This window comes from Pleurodeles waltl, chromosome 6 (genome assembly GCF_031143425.1).
Source record: "Pleurodeles waltl isolate 20211129_DDA chromosome 6, aPleWal1.hap1.20221129, whole genome shotgun sequence".
NCBI lineage: Eukaryota > Metazoa > Chordata > Amphibia > Caudata > Salamandridae > Pleurodeles > Pleurodeles waltl.
In genome coordinates, this window is record NC_090445.1 from 862821012 (window position 1) to 862834106 (window position 13095).

The following is a 13095-nucleotide window of genomic DNA, read 5'->3' on the forward strand; positions in this document are numbered from 1 at the left end:
TTAATAGATCTCAAGTTACAACTGAGCATTAACAGTATGAAGCTGTCAAAGGAGCACAAGAAAGGAAAAGGGGTGTGTGTAAGGAGGAGTACGAGTCACAAAATATGGTTCGCAAATGCCTAAGATTAATTGACGCATATTATAAGGTATTATTTCTAAGGAGCTCTGCCTCTGGGTGATTTGAGAAAAGATAAGAAATTATAAGAATATTAGTGACTCCTCATATATTAACATATACCACAAAAAGAATAAGATCACTAGTTGAGATTTGTGCAAGATATCTTTCATTTGCAATGAAATTATGTGTATAGTACATGTATTTGCTGTTCTTTAAAAAAAAACTAAAAAAATTCAAAGTATCTCGTGTGACATTAAAATCACATAGGAACTTAACCGACATGCTTGCTGCTTCTAAGTAAAGCACTGTTTTATATAAATTAAATAAAATGACTCTCCCTATATCACATCTGTGTGGGGCTGTTGTAGGAATATAAATGATCAGTATAACAAAGCAAAAGTGAACAGATACCTCAATAGATGTCATATTTTTATATTTTGGTTAAAACCTGTCCAACTTCATTAAGTAAAACCGGGACAGAGATGTACCCTTTCCATGTACCCAACGATGGTTTATTTTGTAAAACACTGAAGAGGAATCCAATATTGCCGGTTGATGTGCAACGAATTTATAGCAGGCTGCGAAGTACATGGACGCCTCCCTTTCTTTGGTCAAACAACAGAAGAATAATCAAGTGGTCAAAGTCAGTGTGTCAGACTAGTAAATATAAAGACAAAATCACACACTAAAACCAAACCTAACAAGCAGTGGGATTAAAAAATGAAACCCATGTACTAAGAGTGTACTTTTATTTTTCTTTAAAACACAAACTTTACACTTTAATTGTATTAAAAAACGTATGCAAAAATAAAAGGAATTATTCATTTTGTGCAGAATCAAACACTATCACACCGTTTTCAGAGCAGTATCACTACTGCAGGCAGCGAGGAACAAAGAATGCGGAGAAACACATTTTTTTGTTGGACATGAATCTGCTGAGGTGCAAATCTCCTCCGCAAACTCGTGCATCTTTTGCCGAGGACACGGTAGTGAGCAGCGAGACTGTGTATGTCCGAGAACAATAGATTTTATTTAAGCCTGGAGAGCGGCCAACGGTGCGGAGTGTGCAGTACAGCTCCAAGAGGCGCGGGGAACAGCACTTTTGAAATATACCAGTTGGCTACGTCTGCAGGAACTCTGGCTGCACCCGGGCCACCTTCCTGAACTCCTTGATGTGCGTCTGCGGGCACTGCATCTCGCACCAGCTGATCGGCACCATCTGCACCCCTGGAAATGGCAAAAGCAGACGTCAGTGGTACAGTTAACTGCAGAGAGCAACTTCCAAGAATGTTGATCCTGTTCCGCAAACACGGATTGTTTTCTTTAGAGGTGAAGTATGCCCCTAAAACTTTATAGCATGATGTAGGCATGTCATTGTCAATGTTTATCAGACGACGTCCAGCCAAAGCAAACCCACAACGCAAACTAGTCAGTCGTCAGTTAACATCAATCGTTGCCCGTATAAACGAAGAAACTAAGGATTTTTAGCAATCGGACTGCAATTGGGGCTGATGCTATCAGCAGCGCGCTCTGCTCAAATTCTGTCAACAAGATTGGCTATTAGATAGGATCTTCACACAAAAACAGATTTAGATTTCTACGCACTTTGTTTTCTTTTTAAACATTTCTATGTTGAGATAAACCTGAACTGATGTAATAAATACGTATCGACATTCATACTTTGCGTACACATCAAAAAAAAAAAAAGGGTTAATCTCATAAAAAGACCATATGAACAGCACCTCAAATGGCATATACGATATGTACTTCGTTAGAATGCAGGAGATATAGAGTTTTATTTTTTAACTACAGTAGGATATATCTGCAAGAAAACTGGGCCGTAGAACTGGTGTCCTTTTCTTTTGTTTAAAAACTTTTTTTTTATTTTTTTTTATCTATGGCGTACATTAATCAATCTAAATCCACATGTAAACAAAATGCATACTTGGAAGTCAAAACAGGTTGCGGGTACGATACACAAATATTAAAGTGGGTAATCTGCACACAGTTTCATGGTTAACAATATACAAGGTTTATACAATTTATCAAGTCATGAAATATGACCTCATAAGCGAGGGGGGTGGCTGGAGGACGAGGAATGACTGGTTGCAGCTCTTTGAAGGTACGCTCCATAAGGCTCCCAAATGTCCTTCGGTGGTGCCATGGGGTGTAGTTCCTCCACGTATTGGTCAGCCATGTTGCCACAGTAGGCAGCATCCTGGAACCATAGGAAGTTCGATGGAGTTTATTTGTGCATTCAGACCGTAGCTACTCGAACGTTTGGCTAGGTCCAACATCAGGGAGACTAGACAACAAGACGCAGAGGTAGAGCTGATGTGTCACATATCAGGGCAACCGGGGGGAAGGGTCTATTACAAACTCAAGCAAGTCACTCACCACTTGAAATAGCTAGTGCCAAAAAGCAATATTTTTCTCCATGCAGGATGTAAAAATAAATAAATAAATACAAAAAATCAGCCCCCAATAGCCTGGATCGTTTACATGCTTGGCCAACCGATCCACCAACTTTGGCGATCCGTTCAGGAGTGTAGTAATACTGGTGTATACATTTTAAATGAATCTATTTGTGTTTTAGTTCACAGGCGTATCCCTTCACCTGTGCACAGCATTATGCCCACGTCTTATGTTGTGTTACACAATTTATAGAGCGCATGTCTACCCTCGGGTTTCCCAGCGCTACTAAACCCTAACCACAGAGGGGATGAGAGTGATACACTACAAGAAAGGAATAAAAACAACTGGACCTAGAATAACCAAGTTTTCAAGGCCTTTCGAAATTCCAGTTCTTGCTCCATCAGCCGAAGATTAAGAGGCAGCGAGTTCCACAATTTGGCTCCTAAAAACATCAGAGAGGACCCACCCCATCTTGCTTTCTTTATTTTCGGTACGCTTACTAAAGCAAGAGTAGGGGATCTCAAATCTCTATTCAGCCTATAAAAAGAGGCCAAGTTCCTAAGGAGCATAGGTCCTCTATCATGCAAAGACCTGTGGATATGACATAGAGCCTTAAATTTGATCCGCTGTACAACAGGCAACCAGTGCAAGGAGGCCAATCCAGCTTTCACAGAAGACCTTCTCGGGATGTTCAGTAATAAACGAACTGCAGCATTTTGAACTCTTTGTAATTTCTTTTTAACTTATACTGGGGAACCTAGGAAAAGGCCATTCCCGTAGTCTAGCCTTGAAAGAATAACAGCTTGCACAATGAGTCTTCTAGCCAGTGCTGGAAGAATAACAAAAATCTTCCTAAGAAGTCTCAGTAAGGCAAAGCAAGTAGTAGATATGTTCGTAGCCTGCAGGTCTAGCGTCAGAAGGGGATCCAGACTGATCCCCAGGCTCTTAACGTGCTTTTTGGGAGGAGGGAACTCACTAAGTGCCGGTGTGAGAAATTCCAGGCTTTGGTTCAGGGCCCAGTATCATGACTTCAGTCTTCTCCTCATTTAGTTGCAATTTACTCTGAATCATACAGCTTGAGACCGCTTGCATACAAGTAAGGAAAGCGGCTCCTTCTGAGGTCTCATTACCAGAAAAGGAAACCACCAGTTGGGTGTCATCAGCATAGGACACTAATGCTAACCCAAATGATTCCACCAAAGAGGCCAAGGGAGCCATATAAATGTTAAACAGTGTCGGACTAAGGGCAGAGCCCTGAGGTACACCACACCTGCACTGTAGTTTGTTTGATAGGAACGATCGATCTAGGACCTGAAAGGACCTGTCCTGTAGGAAGGAAGTAAACCGGGCAAGTGCCTGTTCCTTAATTCCGAGCTCCCTCATTCTCTGGATCAATACGTGGTGGTCTACTGTGTCAAAAGCTGCGCTCAAGTCCAGCATAATAATCACTGTGGTAAGATCCTGGTCAACCCTCTTTCTAACCTCTTCCGTAACTGCAATTAATGCAGTTTCCGTGCTGTGACCAGTTCTAAAGCCCATCTGAGTGGGATGGAGCAACCTATTCTCTTCTAAAAAGGTAGAAAGTTGCCAATTGATGTATTTATCCAGAATGTTAGCAGGGGTTGGCAAAAGGGAAATGGGTCTAAAATTCTTCAACACTGTTGAGTCAAGAGAAGGTTTTTTTAATAGTGGTTTCACTATAGCATGCTTCCAAGAGCTATGTACTACTGCTTTGGAAAGAGAATCATTAAGTAAATGTGTCAGCATCGGAACAATAACTTCCGCCCCCTGCACAAATATGTGAGGAGGGGCAGGGTCCAGGGGGGGATCCTGATTTCAGGGCACTCAAGAAATTTAACACTTGAGTTTGTGAAAGAGGGTTAAGGTGAGAAAGACAGGCTGTATTAACACCATTAACAAACTCCTCCTCCTTCAGTGAAGGACTTTTCTCCCCAAAAGTGGCATAGATGTCCAAAATATTTTGGTGGAAAAATTCAGCTAATAAATTGCTGTGTTCTATGGAAGCCTCTAAAGGATTGTCTTTCACCGGCGCGTGTAGAATATCTTTTAATATTTGGAAAACTACTTTGGGGGAACCTGCCGCACCCTCAATTTTCTGCTGGTAGAAGACCCTCTGTGCCTCCTTAATTTCAGCATGATACCTTCTGATAGCCCCCTTGTAAGCTTCCCTATCTGCTGGAACAAACCGCTTTCTCCAAGTTCTTTCTAACTTTTTACATTCCTTTTTCAGGAGAAGTAATGAGGGGGTAAACCAAGGGGCACTAGTTATTTTACACGGACCAGACTTTTTCCTCAGGGGAAGAACTATGTCCGGACTTTCAGTGATCCAGTCACTGAAAGCTTCAACTTCAGATCCCCTCTTACTCATGACAATTGACTTAAGAGATTCCAAAGTGACAAAAAAATTCTCTTTATCCAATTTATTCCACGATCTCCCGATCTGAACAACAGGCTTACTCCCACTCACCGTTGTACCCGTGGCTAATTCAATAGAAATTAAATAATGATCAGACCACCCTAGTGGGGTCGGAGACCTACATGTCAGGGCAGGAGTGTTACTAAACACTAAGTCAATAGTATGACCCATTTCGTGGGAAGGGCCTTTAACAAGTTGGGTCAGGCCCATTGCTTCCATACCACCAAGTAGATGCCTTGATCTGTTTGTTCCGGGATCTCACCATGAATATAAAAATCTCCTAAGATTGTAAGATTAGGTCTGGCACATATAAAATCTGCCGTACAGTCTAAGAGAGAGTCTAAAAACTTTTCCGAGGGGCCTGGGGGGTCGATAAATTAGGATCCCAGAGAAGGTGTAACGAGGGTTAAGAGCTAGAGAAAAAAACATCCCTTCCCCCTCCACTAACTGAAGAGGCTGAAAGGTAAGGTTCAAACAGTCCCTATAAATGACTGCAATACCCCCTCCTCTTGCCATCCCTCTGTCTAATCTGGCAATTCGATACCCAATAGGTAATGCCAGGCTAATATCGGGATCAGAAGCATCATTCATCCATGTTTCGGTTAGAAACAATGCTGTAGGAGAGACCTCAGTTAACAGTAAATTAATATCAAGTTTGTTGGGGGCGACCAATGAGCGGCAGTTAGTGTAGAGCAAGGAGGTAAGAGGATTACCCCCTACCTCCAACTCAACCCCCCCTAGGATTGAAAGTCCAGTGACAGGCAGGGCAGCGCCATGTATTTCTAGTACACTCTCTACATATAATATATTCCTTGTTCCCTGAGACGCTCAGGTCATGCAGTTCCTTAGAGGAATAACAGTAGATAGAAGGGGCATCACTAACCTCTGAGGGAGAATCAAGGAAGCAGGCCCCCAGGCCTGACCTGGCGCGGATGGGCGCAGACTGGCTTGCCTTTGGCGCGCCCGCTCGCCGCATCGCGCTTAAAATAGCCTTGAAAGAGGCAATTAGTGATCCAAAACACAACTGGACCGCTAACCCCTCCAAGATGGCTGCCGCAAATGGCACCAGGCAGAAAGGAAAAAATGGCAGCCGTCACAAAAAACGAACCCCAAAACAAATAGCCCAAAATAGGAATCAGGTCTACAGGGACCCTAAACACAGGTCACAAGCAACAGTCCCCCTCAGCAAAAAAAAAAAAAAAAGGAAAACCAGATTCACACGTTTATTTTAAAAAATATGAACACCATAAAAATAGTAAAAATAGTAAAACCCAATTCAGTATTAATAATTACACAGATCAGGACTATCAAAATTTACCTTAGCAGTTTTCTGGGCCAATTAGCCCTCTCACCCCTCATATGGAAAAGGTACAATGCGCACTCGCCACATCGCGCTTAAAATAGCCTTGAAAGAGGCAATTGGTGATCCAAAAAACAACTGGACCGCTAACCCCTCTAAGATGGCTGCCGCAAATGGCACCAGGCAGCAAGGAAAAAATGGCACCCGTCACAAAAAACGAACCCCAAAACAAAGATGCACCCCAATGTTATCTTTCATCTCTGTCGAGCGCCCACAAGGGAGTTTATCTCAGTGGCCATGACAGAGATGTATAGAAAGGAGAAAGAGTTTCTGGTGTCTTCTCGAAGAATGTAAGGCTTGACAATTCTAGTGGGGTTGAGGGGAAGGTGGGGATCCCAGCCCTAAGAAGCGGATTAAATCAATGATATGCAAGCTTCCCTAGTGGGGTTTTTGCACCCCTATTTAGAAAACTGTTCAACCTATTTTCAAATAGGTCTCCCAACACTGATAAACCAACTTTCTGTAACAGGAACTTGAAATATTGCTCCTGGATGGCGGGGTGGAGGAAGGGTGTAGGAGTAGGGAGGGAATCAGTGGGTTAGCTGGCAGGGTTATGAACTTAGGATAGTGCTCTCACGCACGCATTCCCTCGTGAATAGCCACCAAGTGGGACATGTAGATGCAATTATTTTAATGTCCTCACATACAATTCACGGTGGCACTTACAGTGTACGCTAATAATTCATGAGAGAGGACAATGGTCCACTCTGCTCTACACAGGATACAGTCCTGTGGGCTGGTGTTAGGTATCTCAGATAGCGTGGCTCTGCAACAAGTTAGTACCTAAAGAAGTCAGGGACCACCATCCTGTCTCTCTGCAATAGTCTAGTTGTATTTCCCCATCAGATTATTGGCTGTCGCCCACTCCATATTAACCGGAGTAATGTCTGACAAAGTTGTTTGAAAAAACAAAGCAGAAGAGCCACTGTTATACTGGTAAATAATCATAGAGGAGCAATCTTAGCCATCTATCCACTACCGTTTGTAAGCTGTCTTAGTCATCCCAAAGTTTGCCCTTATCAGCTCAGCATGATCACTTGTTGCCCATGTTCCCTGATATTTTATGGGCTCCAGAACAGAGGGTTGTCCATGGGAGGGACCGGGGCTGAACCTGTGAGCGGAAACAGTTGTGAGTTGGACCATTTGGCCAGAATGTCCCCCAAAATAGCATAATTTCATGCACAGTGGGTGAAAAAGTTTCCTCTGCTTTCTGGACATAAAGTATCACGTCATTTGCATACAGCAAGATGATTAAAGAGCAACTAGCTAGCCTCATGCCACTATGCAAATGTGTTTCCGTATAGAGCAAGAGGGGCTCAATCTCTATTGGAAAGATTAAGGGAGATAGCAGGCATCCCTGACTGGTTCTCCAGGTTTCCGTAAAGGTATCAGAGTACAGCCAATGAATCTGGACTCTAGCCATAAGGCAAAGTATAAGAAAGCGATTGAGAGAAAATATTTCCCTAGGGCCAGCCCCTGGAGCACCTTCATCATATATGATCATTCCACAGTACCAAACACTTTTTCTGCGTCAAGCAGGGCTGCCTCTGAAGGTAGCATTGGGTCCACGCTATGTAAAATGGGCATTCGGGTTTGGAGATTAAAGGCAATGGATCTGTGGAGAGTGAAACCAGACTGATCTGGCAAGACTACAAACAGTATATGACACTGGAAATGCTGTGAGAGGATCTTCACCAAGATTTTATTAAACTGTATATAGCAAAGACAGAGGTCTGTATGAACAGCAGGATTCAGGATCTCCACTGGGTTTTAAAAGGTCCCTGATAAATGCCTATATATTGGATGGGGTAAGTTTGCCCTTGAGCACTGCTTCATTGTACATAGCCAGCTGTTTAGGTGACAGCAGGTCTACATAAGCTTTACAAAAATTCACGGGAGGCCATCCCATCCCGGCAACTTGCCACTGGGTAGGCTTTCTTAATATCTACTAGTGTTACTGGGGTATTGAGCAACTCTCTGACTTCCAGCCATGCTACAGCAACACGATCCAAGTCACGTAAGATATCTTACGCAACATGGTGAGTGGAGGTGTATAGTCTCTTGTTGTACTTAAGCAAGACTAACAATATCTCCGCAGTCGGTAATAATATCTCCCTTCTCAATTACAGATACTGGTGACTTGGTTCATAAAGTCTAGTGCCTATGGTAAGCCAGGCAAGGGTTCTACCCGGTCGGTGTCCTTCACCAAACTGACGTGCCCAGGCCTTTCGATCCAAGTAGAAACCCTCTTGTGCAGCTTCTTCCTTGAACTCACCTGAGCCAGCATTACAGTATTCTAGAAAGTGGCATATTCACTTTCAAGGGTACGCAGCTCAGACTCGAGTCAGCCCATGTAGTGGTGGATAAATGCCTTTGAGGATGCCTACAATTTCAGAGATACACATTCCTCAAACATAGGCCTTCAAGGCCTTTCAGAGAATCATAACGTCTTTGATAGAGTTTTCATTTAGACTGACATATTCTGTGGTGGCCTCCCTTATTTCGGTTAGCAAAACAGTCTTGTAATTCGGTACGGTGCAGGTGCCAGTTAATGAAACAGGGGATGGCGGGTAGGTCGAGAAGTCAAAAACTAGTTGGACTGGGGAGTAGTACGAGAGAGTACAGAGGCGGACTTCAGTGTGCCTAATCATAGAGCAAAGGATCGGGAACTCAGCCACATCTCCAGTCAGGAACATGTATCATGCACTTGAGAAAGATATGTGTATTCAGGGTTATACGGTGTAAGACGCGCCATGCATCTACGAAATCGCAAGCTGCATCACTTGAGATAAAGCCTTACTTGCCTTTGGTGTAGGATGTGGTTTTGCAGAGGTTTGCTCTATCGATGTAGGAAGGGTACTGCTAAAATTGTCCCCAGGCTGTAAGCCAGCCCCCAACATTTAACACAAAGGCCGAGAAGATCATTGAAAAATTCCAGGCTATCGATATTCAGGTCATATAGGTTAATAATGAGCGAGCAACACCCCTCAAGTTTAGCAGCAACTGTAATAACCAAGCTAGCAGTGTCCTTAAGGATATCCTGACGAGTATGACCACATCACAGGGATGAATAGAATAGAAGAAGAAATATCTATGTAAGCCCCAGGCAGATGCAAAGGTGGGAGGAGCCCATCGTCAAACAGTGTGTCTCCTGTTGAAGGGCCACGCCAACCCACTGACGATCGAGGTAGAAAGGGACTTGGTGAGCTTTGCAGGGGTTATTCACACCATGGACATTCCATGTAATGAAATTTACTATGTATTTTAGAATAAAGAGATTATGTAGGGCCTTTGTAACAGTAGCCCTAAGTCTGGTCAGGTTTGTGTCTAGATCAAATGTTACATCATCAGACCTAGTAGATTTATTGTGGACAGTAAGACAAAGGAAAATATATACTAGAACTCCCTTCTCCCCCATGCCAACCCCAACCGTTAACAAGTACCAACCCCTTCACAAACAGAACCTGTAGCAGTGTCCATCCAATTCATATAGAACACATGCTTGTGTTCCACGCTTGGGGGGAGGCCAAGGAGCACAGCTAGACCTCAGCCAGCGACCCGAAACATTTCGAACATCATTACAATTCAACCATATGCACAATAGTAAGTATACATTACTGCAGAGTTACATAATCAGATATACATCATATACCAGCGCAAATTCAGATGCCCACATATTACTATTGGACATAAGGACTAACTTTGAACCCCATGGAGCAATATTGGATAGTGTACTGTTGTGTACATCCAGATATACGTTCAAAGAGGGTACCAGATGTTCCAGGCACAATCTAACATGGCCTTCAACAGAACATCATGTCAAGCACTTGAATGTTAGTAGGTGAAAACTTTTAATCACTGTTGTTAACGGCAAGTGAGTGCATCATAATTTCTGCTGCGCCCTATACTTAACTGTAGGAGCAGATTCGCAGCTCGAATAATTTTCTGGATTCACATGCAGTGCATTATTCCACCATACAGTGGTTGGGTCTCACTTTTTAGCACTTATTCCTCCCTCTTCTTTTTTGTTGTTGGGTGTCGTCTGTGGCCATATCTCCGGCCGTCTATGTCAAAAGTGCTCATGGTTACCACCTTCAGAATCATTTTTTCCACTGTTGGTTCTGGAAGCATCAGCTGAAGTTCTGCGGATGCCAGAAAAGAAGGGCACTACGTTTGACAATCCTCAAGGACAGCAACAGGAAAAACACAAGACTATGAGGGACACCCATAAGGAGAGAAAAGGAAAGTAACCAAAATACACTGAAAATCACTAAAAAGTAGGTGGACTATGTGGACGACCAACCATGTAGTCAGAGAATACATGGGCAGGAACCGTCTACAGAAAATGAGAACATTCCCTTTAGGTTCTGTCCTAAGTGTCACCATAAAATCACCCACAAGGACAACCATCAAGTTTGCAACATCTGTTTGCCAAGACACCACAGCACTGAAGGCCGCGAGGCCCATGCAGTGCTCCTTTCAAAGATGCTAAGGAGTAGGACTATGCCAAAATGCAGGCACAGAAAAAAAGCTAATCACAGAGAAAACTCAGGCTGTTGAACGAAGAAGAGAACAATGTAGGCAAAGAGGTGGCACAGGTCGAGGAATCCGATGCCGAGGGAGAGGTTGTTGAGTTGGAGCTAGAGGTACCACCCATGAAACATAAGGATGGGGGACTCTGAAAACGCCCTCATGTAACATCCAAAAAGCAAGGGGGAGATCAACGAAAGTCATCAGACTCCAACTTCCACAAGACTGCACCAGTGCCAAAAGAATCATTGACCAAAAGAAAGTCCGAACACAAGGAGCCCCACAAGCCCCAACATAGGGACACTAGGACGACGTCCCTTGGAGAAAAGTTCCATGTCGAAGGTCAAGCAAGAGGACAAAAGGATCAGACATTGAAGCCCCAGCTCTGAAAAAGTGGCCTCTGTACTTCAGCATCTCCTCCAGCAACTGGCCATTGTCCCTCTCACTAGTATCTTTTATACCTTCTAAAGCATGGTGTTCTATAGAGCCGAGACAGGGTGGCTTATGCTTATCTCCTGTATTATTATATAGGATATCTGAACAATCCTTTTTGTTTAAAATATACTCAGGAGCTCCATGCTAATTTTCTTCCTCCTTATTACAAGCTTGAACACACCACGTTATATCCCCTTCACTTCCATATCTCAGCTGTAGTGCTTATTAAAAAAAAAAAAATGAAATTTTCCTTCTCTTTATAAGCATGAGTTCAGAAAAACACTTCAGTGTAGGCACATGGTTATTAGCCTCACAAACGGTTATATTTGCCTTCTTTCTAGGCCTTGACATTGCACTTCACAGTCCATTAATTGTAAATGCATGCACATTAATCATGCTAGCATCCAACAGGGTTTGTATTGTATGAAACATGAAAAATACATACAGAAGCCTTGGCATACACTTCAAGCCCCACTTACAAAAAGATTTCTTGCCCGTTGGACTTGTAAAATAAATTGAGCAATACTTCACAGATCAATATCATGTGGTGAAATCAGAAGTGACAAGAACCATGACTGACACCTCTGAAGACTTCCAAGATATAGGAGACCGAGTGAGTAATGAGGATGTTTCTACAATGGGCACAATCCTGGATAAAACTCAATCATCTGTAACTAATATAATGGAACAGCTGAAAGATAGCAGAAAAATGCAATTACTTTTAAGATCATCCCATGTGACAATGTGAGGATAAGGAACAAGTAAGCGTAGTCTGAAGGAGATGATGTAGGGAATTGTTATGTTGCACTCTTCCAACATGTACTTAGAGTAGGTGACTAATGTGAGACTGGCATCGTGAAGGCCCAGGTTGAGGGTGCTCCAGGAGAATCAGAACGTCTGACTGACAAGATGCCCTATGTGTGTTTTCCCATGGATCGGAAGGGAGGAAATTCTGTTTAGAAGGGAAATCTTGAGTACTGGGGAACTGTGTTTTACGGTTGTATGTCAGAACCACGCATTCTATTGCAACTCACCCAGTTACCATGAGTGTGTTACAACGAGAATGCCATTACTACGCATATGCCTTACCATGCATGCCTTCAGAACGAATTATGTTGTAAAAGCATGTGTTTTAAAGACATATGCGTGGTAATTGTCCCCCACCCCACCCAATACTCCCACAAGCCCAAAAAACACCACCAGGACTAAAACCTAACCCCCCACCCCTCCCTAAAGCAATACCCCCACCCCCAGACACAATCCCCCCCTCATCCCTCAAACCTAACCCCGTCCTAAAACCTAACCTCCCACCCTTTCCCTAAAAAAGGAACCCCCACCCCCAGACCCAAGCCCCCTTACTTTACTCCTACCCCACCCTAAAACATAACACCCCCATCCAAGCCTCCTCCCTAAAAGCATACCCCACACCCCCAGATCCAATCCCCCTTACCTTATTCCGAAGGTGCGTCGCAGCTCGTTCTAAGGAAACGGAATGATCTTTCCGTTTCTTCTAATGACGCCGATAGCCTTTACCATCATTACAACACATAGCCCTTACCAATGGCTGTTTCCCCATAGGAAGATATCCACAGCGGTGGGAAGGGGGACAAAAAAGTGCACCACCAGTAAGTTATCCAATCATAAATTCAAGGTTTCCAACTGTCTGTTTTTCATGTTGCTTAGGTACACCTACATTTCAATTCAATATTTCTAACAATATTTATCGGCTGTCAATAGCAGACAAAGCAATATTTAAATTTGGACTATAAATTTGTAGGCTTTGGGGGCTGTGGTGGACGT

General features: G+C 43.3%; 1 protein-coding gene across 2 annotated transcripts in view; it reads right to left on the minus strand.

The window, feature by feature from the left end:
- Positions 1 to 850: 850 nt before the first annotated feature.
- The window catches only part of EXOSC1 (exosome component 1), a 128618-nt gene continuing 116373 nt past the window's right edge, over positions 851 to 13095 (minus strand). For both annotated transcript variants that reach the window (XM_069239618.1, XM_069239617.1), the window contains exon 8: positions 851 to 1345. In XM_069239618.1, the coding sequence (XP_069095719.1) occupies positions 1239 to 1345 (107 nt within the window). In that variant the 3' untranslated portion in view covers positions 851 to 1238. The remainder of the gene's footprint in view (positions 1346 to 13095) is intronic.